Here is a 10,048-nt window from a genome sequence, read left to right as displayed (position 1 = left end):
ATCCAGCACGCGGCGCCTCTGGGCTCCTTCTCTCCTGGGCTGGCACTCCCGGCGGCCCCGCCTGCTCTATTTTCGTTGGTGGCCCACGGCTGCTCAGGGAAGCCCTGGATCCCATCACCTGGGGCAGAGGCCCCTTGTGTACGACGAGGGAAGAGCAGCCAGGCCATAGCCTGTCTCCTGCTTAGCCCGCTGGGCTTGCCATCCAAGGGGCATTTCTTGGGGGACTGTTCCCCCCCCCCCCGCCACTCCCTTTCCGGGGCAGACCTATGTCCCCAGGCTTCACGGGCTGTGCCCTGGATCCTCTCTTGGGAACCGGCACCCACACGCTGCGACCTGGGCTTGGCTCTGCTGGCGCACAGGGTGACCTACTGGGTGGTCGCTGCGCTGGGAGCCCAGGCCAAGCCAGTACAGGCAGGCGCGCGCAGCACTGGGCCCTGTCCCTGTGAGGCCTGGCCCTCCTGGGAGTGCGCCCCCTGGTGCTGACACAGGTGTGGCACACAGCTCTGACCACAGCCGAAATCCGGTATTGTGCTGAGACCCCAAACCCCATCAAGACAGGCAGGCAGGGGCCCCTAGGATTTCCCGGCTCCCGCTCGGTTGGGGGGAGTTTCTGGCCTGGTGCTCTTCAGCCAGCGGCTGCTTGGCAGACACTCCACTCTGGGAGGGCAGATGCCACCTCAGCCGGCCCTGCTTCAGGAGCCCAGTCTGAGGATAGCCGGGGCAACAGAAGTGACTAGAAGGGACGGGAAGGGGGCAGCCTGGGGCCTTCTGGTCCAGCCCCGAGCCTGGGGGTGCTGAGGACCCTCAATGAAGGCAGGGGAAGCAGCGAATAGGCAGCCCGGGGCTCCGACTGGGCACAGAGAGGCGGAACCTGGGAGCCAGCCACAGCGGACCCTCGTGGCTCCCGTTTCTTTTGGGTCCCCAGTCCACCCCGAGAGGCTGCACACGCAGGCGTGTTGCACAGTGTTTCTTTAATTGAAAGACAACAACCGACCTCAGAAGCAGCCCCTCCTCAACCTGGGCGTGATCACTTGGAACCCTCACTACCCCAGGGGCTGGAAGGCAACGGGAGGGGAGACCTAGCTGTCGTGGGGGAAAGGGGGGCAGTGAGGAGCGTGCTGGGGACTCTGGCGGGGTGCTGGGTCCCTCCCGGGGGACAGACTCTCAGGGTCTGGCTGAGTCCAATGCTCCCTCTGGGAGCACGTGGCCTGTGCAGCGCGTGGTTGCCGGATCATCCAGGCTTGGGGGCGAGGCCTGGGTGGGGTGGGGGACAGCTGTCCCCCACCGCAGCCCACCTGGGTAGGGGCTGGGCAGAAGCCCAGCGAGACAGAGACCAGACCCAGCCCAAGGATGTGAGAGAGGAGAGGGAAGACGAGGGAGGGACAGACGGAGAGACAGAGAGAGATGGAGAGGACTGATCCAGGGGCCGGTAGAGCAGAGCAGACAGGCCGGGATGGATGGCCGTGAACTCACAGAAGGATGCCAGCAGGCATGGGAGGAGAAGGGTAGCAGGCCAGGCCGAGGAGGGATGTGTGCCCGGCAGGTAGGGTGGGCTCAGCGGGGTCCGCTGTCTCCATCCCCGGCCCCCCAGACCCAGGGACCATTTTCCTTGGACTGGAGCCTCAGACAATTTGGTTTTCGGGTGAATGGGAAGAAAGCTTCGTGGGGGCACCTCTGCGTGGTCATGGTGGGGGAGCAGGGGCGGCTCCAAAGCTAAGGGGCGTGTGATGGGGGCCAGGCCTCACACGCCTCACCTGCACACTTGGGAGCCAGGGCAAGGAAGTCGGGTGGCGACGAGGGGGGTTGGGGATCAAGGGCGGGGCTGGGTCGGGTGCAGCTGAGCATTGGCTTCGCTCCCTTGCTTTGCTTCCCCCCCTCAGGACATCCGCTGTGCTCCCCAGAGACCCCGCCCAGGCCACCTTGGCGGCTGCCGCCACCTCTACTTTTTGTAGTTGCCGAACTGGATGGCCAGGCGGTCGGTGGCGCAGCGGAAGGTGGCCGGCTGCACCTCCCAGTAGGGCACGGGGTTGCCGAAGAGGCTGATGCCGTTGTAGTAGGCTCGCTTGACCCCGAAGCCCACCGGGCAGAAGTCATTGACGCCCACCTCCGTGATGTTGTTGGTGTGCAGATAGACCACCTGGGGGCGGAGGGGCGTGGCTCAGGCTCAGGGCAGTGGCCCAGTCGCCCCGACCCCCCCTGCCTGCGTCTGTCCTGCCTGGGTAGGCCGAGCGGAGGGCAGAACCCCGAGGGCTGGTGCCCTCCCTCCCGGCTGAGTCCCGCCCCACCGCCTCATGGGCCACGTTTCATTGTATTGCATCCACACGGCCCTTTGAGGGCATGGAGGTGATCCTCCCATTGTCTGGAGGAGCAAACTGAGGCTCGGCTATGGTTGTTGGGCGGGTGCCGGCCCGCGTTAAGGCACTGGTGTGTGACTGGGTGCTGGGATGGGGAGCTCGGGGGGTGTGGGTGTGAGGTGAGGGGTACGTGGGGCACGAGTGGTGGGGTGGGACTGTCGATGCGGGAAGGATGGCACCTTGGGCTCACATAAAGTCCCTGGCCCTCCCTCTGGGTTCCCTGGGCTCTGGGTCTGCCCCCAGGGAAGCAGCCTCCCAGTCCAGAGCCCCAGGGGCGTGAGAGGAGAAAGAACCTCCTCCTCCCCCGCTCCCCCAGCTCCCTGAAGCCACATGCTGTGGGACAGGAGGGTCAGGGAGGGAGGACCCAACGACGGCAGGGAGGCGCTCAGACTGCAGCGGCGCCCTCTAGAGGCGGCAAGGACACGGCCGCTAGAGGGCGCGCTCGGCTTGGCCAGGGGGGCGCTGCCGCTGCAGGTGGCCGGTGCCCACGCTGGGCTCAGGCGGGCTCTGGTGTCCTCGGCTCCGACTGGCCAGCCCGCGAGAATGGCGGGTCTCCTGGCACGTGTGAATGGGCTGGAAGCAGCCACTGAGGTCCAGAGCAGGGCCGAGTACGGCCAAGTTCATCCATGTGGCTGACAGCCAAACTGGGGGTAGGGCCCCTGAGAGCGCCCCAGGCCAGGCCCTGTATCCCCTCATCAGCCCACTTCGTGCCCTGGGCTGTCCCTGTCTTGCCACAGATCTGTGTACCCCCGTGCCCAGACTGTTCCCTGACCTCGTGGGCCCGGCCGCACCTTGCAGGTGTTGCATCCACCTGAGAAACCTGCTCTTCCCTCACGACCTCGCTGCCCCGGGCCCGCCCTCTCTGCTGTCCACAGCGGCATCCCCGCCCGCCCGTCTTCTCCCTCAGTGCAGGTGATTGGCGCTGAAGGAGGGATCCCTGAGCCTGCTCCTTCGCAGCGAGGTCCCATTCCACTCTGTACCCAGACCCCACTCGTGCTGGGCCTGAGCAAGGAGGGCCATGGGCTGAGGGGCTGCCCACTCCCTGGCTCTCACCTGGAGGAGCTTGAGGTCCGGAAGGCCAGCAGGCACCCTGGACAGCTTGTTATTGTCCAAGTGCAGTTCCCGCAGGGTGGGCAGAAAACTCAGGCTCCCATTCTCAATCATGCGGATCTGGTTGTGGCCCAGGCCCAGCCTGCGAAGGGGCGGATGAGAAAAAGACGGTGTGGTGGGGCCCGCAGGCCGCACGGCACTGTGAGGACTCAGCCCCCCCAGCCCCCCAGCCCCGCCAGCCCCCCCAGACCCCCAGCCCCCCAGCCCCGCCAGCCCCCCCAGCCCCCAGCCCCCCAGCCCCCCCGACCCCCAGACCCCCAGCCCACCTGTACAGCTTTGAGTAGCGGAGCAGATCCTCTAGCTCGATTGCCTGGATTTTGTTGTGGTCCAGGTGGAGTTCATTCAGGGTCTCGGGGAGGTCTGCCAGGAAAAGAGGATGCTCTGGGCTGAATGCAGGAGGGGAGGCCACGTGTGTGAGCTGATGCTCTGTGTGTGTGTGTGTGTGTGTGTGTGTGTGTGTGTGTGTGTGTGTGTGCACGGTCCCACGCTTGGTGGAGCAGAGACCCTAGCTCTGCCCCAGGTGGGGAGAGGGGCAGCCAAAGCACTCCCTGAGTTGACTGGGTGCCTCCAGATGGCTCCAGGCCCCCCACCTGTGTCCATGTGTGCTCCGAAGGCCAGGTAGTGTGGGAAGCAAGGGCTGACTTCCTACCTTTGGGGATGCCGGTGAGCTTAGCCTCAGAGATGCGCAGGTAGTTGAGCTTCAGGCCATCGAAAGCTCCAGGTTCAAAGCCACTGTTCTCCAGGGGGTTCCCACCCATCTCTAGGAGAGAGGCCCCCTCAGCCCTGGAGCCAGGGCTGGGCACCTGCCCACACGCCCCCAGAGCCTGTCGGCTGCCTGGCTTGGGCTGGCCTAGTGGGCCCTGCTAATTACCCGCTCCCCCATCTCTCCCTGAAAGCAGTGCCACTAATTTACTAACGCTAATGGACTAAATGCAAACTCCTCGCTGTTCAAGGCCACTAACTCCCAAGGGCACTGGGCCTGGCGTCAGCCTTAGGGGGCAGAGGGAGCATGGAGAAAGGGAGGGGAGACAGGAATCAAGGCCGGGCTCCCCCGCCCGCCCAGCCCCTGGCTGGCTGGCTGGCTGGCTGGCTACACTGGCCCTTTCCCTTCCCCTTCCTTACGGGCCCTGAGTTTCTCTTCACCTTCCCTTGGCAGCTCGGGGGCGTGCTCCTAGACAAACTTCCAGAAAGTACCGTGAGGCCCAGCCGGCTGGTCCATGGCTGTCCTGGACAGCCCAGCACCCAGCTGCCCTGCCCCCCCCTCTGACCCCCCTCCCCCATCCACTGCCACCGCCGGGGACGGGTGACGACGCCACTGGCGGGATCTCGCTCACCGATGCAGTTCATGTTGCTCAGCCCACTGAACACGCCCTTGGGCACCTTGCGGATGCGGTTGTCATGGATGCGGAGCTCCACCAGGGAGCTGGGCAGGTTGGGAGGGATCTCCACCAGGTGGTTCTTGGAGATGTAGAGCTTCTGCAGTTTCCGCAGGGGGCTGAAGGCCTTCTCATGGATCTTGGAGATCTTGTTGTTCACCAGGACCAGGGCCTGAGGCAGCACGCGTGCTGAGGTGAAGGCCCCGGCCCCCTACCTGCCCGCCTTCTCCTCTCCCCCATCCCCTGCCACCTGAGCTAGCGATTCGCGATTAGCAGTTATCAGGACTTTACAGATGTCTGAGCCCCAGCTCAGCCTCCAGGAGATCCGTCTGTGCTCCTGGGCAGAGTGCAGATCGGGGAGCTGGCGCTCAGGCCCAGCAATACCACTGCGGCTTAGTGCGGCCTGCCGCTTCTCTGGGTCCCAGTTTCCCCACTTGCACCCTGGCTACAATGAAATCTTTTCTCACTGTGTTGCTGGGAGGAGTCAATAAGATGAAAAGTTTTCAGTCAAGAAGGGAATTGGGCTGAGTGATCCTGTCCTGCACTTATGGCTGCTGACACCTGCACATGTGCCCTGTGACCCTGGGCACTCCCTCCACAGCCGCCTCCAGACCTCTCTCAGGACTCCCCAGGTCCCCGGTCCCCTCTCGCACTCCACAAGTATGTGCCCACACCCATCTGGACCCAACCCCCCGTGCTGTGGGCCTGCCACCTCCTTGCAGCCCCTTGGAAGGGCCAGGGTGGGCTTACATAGAGATGCTGGAGGCCTTTGAAGTCATCCTTTCGGATCTCGGAGATGTCGTTGTTCTGCAGGTCCAGCAGAGTGGTGTCGGGCGAGATCTCTTTGGGCACAGCCTTCAGACCTGGGGGCCGGCACCACTGTCACCAGTGTGAGCCATGGCCATGACCCCGGAGTGGCGCCAGCTCAGGGACTCGCGTGCACGCAGGGACTCCGCCGCAAGTGGGCCAGCGCCAGAGTCGGCAGATGAAGGGGCTTCTCGCTCCCCGCTTGCTTGCAAGCAGACCAATGGACACCCTCCCACACTGAAACCAGGATTCCCGAGCTGGCTTGGGGTCACCCCCTACCCACCCTCACGCTTCCATGTCCATCCCACTGGACTGACCCAGGTCGGAGCACTGAACAACCCGCAGGTGGCAGTGGCAGCCGAAAGGGCACATGGCGCTGTAGGTGGGAGGGAGGGAGTCCAGGTCTGGGATGCCCGAGGTCGTGTCGGCGCCTGAAGCCTCCTCGTCGTTCAACATGGGCAGCCCGTCGTCCAGGGTGAAGTCCCAGAAGCCTTTTTGCTCAAAGGGCAGAGCCTGGCTCAGGGCCAGCAGGGCCGCAAGAGGCCACAGGGGCCACATGGTGGGTGTGCCTGCGAGACTGGGGTGAGGAGAGGCCATCAGGAGTGCCCAGCTGGCACCCAGGCCCATCCTCTGGGCCCTTGCCTGGCTACCGTCCCGAGTCCGGGGGGCTGGGGTTCTGCACGTGTTGGCCTCGTGTCCCTCACCCCTCACCCCTCACCGGTGCAGCCAGGCCCTGGGCTGTAGGGGCCGGGAGGGAGGTGTGGGTGGGCAGGAGACTCCGGGCAGGACTTGGCCTCAGTGGGCAGCACTGTGTCTTCCCAGTCGGTGAGTCTGTACCCCTCCAACACGTTCACGCGAGTGCGCACACACACTCACGCAAACACACACACACACTCACGCAAGCGCACACACACGCAAACACACACTCACGCAAGCGCACACACACACACGCAAACAGACTCACGCAAGCACACACACACTCACGCAAGCGCACACACACACTCACGCAAACACACACACTCATGCAAGCACACACACAAGCGCACACACACTCACGCAAGTGCACACACACTCACGCAAGCGCACACACACACTCACGCAAGCACGCACTCACGCAAGCACACTCACGCAAGCACACTCACGCAAGCACACACTCACGCAAGCACACACACACTCACGCACCAGCCACTGAGTCAGCTGCAGCCTGCCTGGGGGGTCAGTGAGGCTAGTGGAGGAGGCGGAGAGGGAAACCCAGCCATTTGCCGCCCACAGGCTTTGAGGAATTCAGATTTAAAGAAACCACTGTGGCCCGGCCACTCCCACATGCTCAGGGCAGTGTGAGCGCGCTCAGGGCTGACCTAGGTGACCACAAGTCACTTCCTTTCCTGCCTGAGCCCCCCTTGCAGCACACCCACATTTTTCTAAGAGAGTCAAGAGGCCAAGGCACCAGGCTGGGCACGTTGGGTAGAAAGCTGGGCCAGCCCTGGAGGGAAGGTGGAGGAGAGGGGCATTCTCCCAGGCCATGCGTGGAATCCTGGAGATGGAAGGGGTGTCCCTTGCCCCCCCACTGCCTCTGCTCCCCTGGGCTGTGGCTTCCTCCCCTGGCCCATGAGCCTTCCCCTGGCTCGTGAGCCGTCCCCTGGCTCAGCCCGCAGAGCCCCAGGGCTCCTGCCTCTGCTCCCACCCTTCCTTCTGCCCACGGCCCCGGGCCCCTGGAAAGGCCACCAGAGGGGAGCAGGCTGCTGCCAGGGTGGCGGGCAGGTTCAGGCTTGTCCAGAGGCTCCTCTGCTGAAAGACAGTGCCCAGGAGGAGGCTGGAGTCCCTGCCTCTCCTACCACCCCCAACTACCTGCTTTCCTGGGAAAGCCCCAGCCTCATTTTCCCATGTTAAAGAGGAATAAGTCAAAAAAAAAAAAAAAAAAAAAGAGGAATAAGTGCACCTGCCCTGCTTGTCTCCCGGGTGCGGGGTGTCTGGGGTTGCCCCGGGTGCAGACGTGAAGCAGCCCCACCCCAGGGAGGCCCTCACTTGGGGCCCATCTTGGCCAGGGGAAAGGCTGTTCGGGGCTTGAGTGGGGCTGGGTGAGCCCCCCGAGCCTGATAGCCAGCTGCAAAGGCAGAAGGAGGCCCCCGACAGGCCCGGTTGACCTGGGGCTGGAATGGCTGCCCGGGGGGGGGGGGGGGTGGGCACTGCTGACCCGGAGTCCTCCCACCAGCAGGCGGGGGTTGGGAGCTGCGGCCACCTCCAGGCATGGGCGCAGCAGCTCTGCACCTCGGGTTCCCATTGATCCCCACCTTGCTGCCCCTCTCGCACTCCTCAGGCCCCCCACTGAGCTGGGCACGTGGCCTGTCCTGGCTCCCACCATCCTGAGGACAGAGCTGCAGCGGCCTGCCTGCCCCGGTCACACATCAAAGTGAGCGTCCCTCATGCTGGGGGAGCGCCCAGCCTCCCTGGCTCCTTCAAGCCTTGAGAGCCCATGATGAAACTCCAGGTCCCGCCAGCCCCAGGCTGGCCCAGTGGGACCTGGGGAGCCCCTAGAGGGCCTTGGCGAAGAGTTGGGAGAAGGCCCTGGGCTGGCCTCCTGGACCATGAGTCCCTCCTTCTTCCCACGAGTTTGCAAACCCCAGGGCAAAGCAGGGTGGGCCTGGACACCCAGGGCTGCGCGGAGGAAGAGCAGCGGAGAGGACAGGAAGGCGAGGATGATGGCACGAGAGGGAGGGGACTGCCCCCCGGCCTGGCACTCCTGCCAAAGCCACTGCCTCATGGCGGGGCGGGGGGGGGGTGTGAGTCAGGGCTGGAACGCCCGGCAGGATCCTTGGGAGGCTCTGGGATCCACCGTCCACCTGGACAAGTGGGGGCAGGGGGCTGGTCTGGCCAGGCCGGGGGGAGGCTTCGGGGGGCGGTGGGCGCAGACAGGGCTCTTCCAGCCTGGTGGGACCGGGAAGGTCTGGGGGCCTCCACGGGGAGCCTCCACCCGCATCTGGCCCCTCCACCACGGGGGAGGATGGACAGGCGCTGGGAAGGCCAACCAGGGCAGGACTAGCCACTAGGGCCCCAAGTGGGCTCACGGGACCCTCCGTGGGGGACGGAGGCTCTGGAGGAGGTGAGCCGCTCCGGGCCGCCGGGCCTGATATTCTGATGTTGCTGCATCTGGGGCCCCACAGAGTGGCTGAGAGAGGGGAAGGGCTGGCTCTAGTGCAGGCTCACTCTGGGGGGAGGGAGGCTGAGGACTTGGAGGCCCCACCCCAGGGCCCCGTGACAGCACAGGACAAGGTCTGGCTGGTTTCACCCGGCTCCTGGCTGGGCCCAGGCAGTGGGCAGGCTGGCGTACTTTCCGGCACAGCCCTGCTTTCCCCGCGGAGAGCTGGCAGGAGACTCAGTGGCCAGAACTGTGCAGAGTGGAGGGGGCCGACTGGACACCAAGCCCCCGGGGGCCACAACAGACCCAGAAGGAGCCGGGGGTGATGGAGTTCTCTGGCCGGCCGGCTGAGTGTGGGCAGTGCACAGAGGCTGGGGGAGGAGGCGGAGCTGCAGGGCTGCCTCCCCCCACCTCACACCGGGTCCCTCCCACCGCACACACGTGCAGGAGGGGGGTGGGCCCTCAGCCCCGGAAGCGGGAGCCCCCCACGGACAGGTACTGTGAGACCCATGGCAAGTCCCGCCGGCCCCACCTCCCACACTACCCAGGCCTCTGGGCCTCCTGGGCGTGTCCCCAAGGGCTTCAGGCAACCTCGAGCCCCATCAAAGTGCTCTCTGAGCTGGATGGGTCCGTCCTCCTCAGAGCGAAGGAAAGAAGCGGTGATGGCGGTGAGGCCTCACGCCGCGCCCACAGGTTGGAGTGAGGGCCGCCCACCCAATAGGGCTCTCCTTGTCTGGCCCTCTGAAAGCCAGCGCAGTCCTCCAACTGGGACTGCTCCAGGTCACAGCCAAACAAGACACACTGGCAGCCCCTGAGAACACGGAGGGGCCGTGCCAGGCATTCAGGCCAGGCCAAGGGCGGCGGGAGCGGGCCTGAGGTCTGGCAGGCCCTGGGAGCTCGCCTGCAGATGTGCGGCCCGCAGCTGCCAAGTCGCAGATGCCGGACGCCTGGCGCTGTTCCGCAGCCTCGGCCCGGGTGTCTGGCCCCTCTGAGCAGCCCGACCTGAACCCGGACGCGCGTGCCGTCTTCCACGCCGCCCCACCGTCCCTGGGACTGCGGGTCGCGCTTCCCCCCTCCCCTCTGTCCGCCAAAGCCTTTGAGGCCCAGCTTCTACTAGCAGGCCAGAGGCAGGGGCGCTGCCCAGAGCTCTGCTCTGCAAGCCGACACCCGGCTGCTCGCCGCCTCCCTCCCGGGCCCCGAGAGAGGAGACGTGCACCATCCGTGGGTCTCCTGAGGCTTACGCGCGTTGGGGTCGTGGCTGCAGG

At 65.4% G+C, this 10,048-nt stretch overlaps 1 protein-coding gene across 2 annotated transcripts in view; it reads right to left on the bottom strand.

Annotated features, from left to right (window-relative positions):
- Positions 1-1,303: 1,303 nt before the first annotated feature.
- The window catches only part of BGN (biglycan), a 14,457-nt gene continuing 5,712 nt past the window's right edge, over positions 1,304-10,048 (bottom strand). Inside the window, exons 2-8 of one of the 2 annotated variants that reach the window (XM_029240684.1) lie at positions 5,965-6,224; positions 5,591-5,703; positions 4,799-5,012; positions 4,114-4,224; positions 3,731-3,824; positions 3,408-3,546; positions 1,304-2,137 (exon numbers count right to left, since the gene is read on the bottom strand). In XM_029240684.1, the coding sequence (XP_029096517.1) occupies positions 1,940-2,137; positions 3,408-3,546; positions 3,731-3,824; positions 4,114-4,224; positions 4,799-5,012; positions 5,591-5,703; positions 5,965-6,205 (1,110 nt within the window). In that variant the 5' untranslated portion in view covers positions 6,206-6,224 and the 3' untranslated portion in view covers positions 1,304-1,939. Of the gene's footprint in view, positions 2,138-3,407; positions 3,547-3,730; positions 3,825-4,113; positions 4,225-4,798; positions 5,013-5,590; positions 5,704-5,964; positions 6,636-10,048 lie in introns of those variants that run through there. The other variant, XM_029240683.1, reaches the window with a different exon arrangement.

This window comes from Monodon monoceros, unplaced genomic scaffold (genome assembly GCF_005190385.1).
Source record: "Monodon monoceros isolate NGI ecotype Baffin Bay Population unplaced genomic scaffold, NGI_Narwhal_1 Super_Scaffold_22, whole genome shotgun sequence".
NCBI classification, from domain to species: Eukaryota; Metazoa; Chordata; class Mammalia; order Artiodactyla; family Monodontidae; genus Monodon; species Monodon monoceros.
This window is presented reverse-complemented; position numbering and strand designations above follow the sequence as displayed.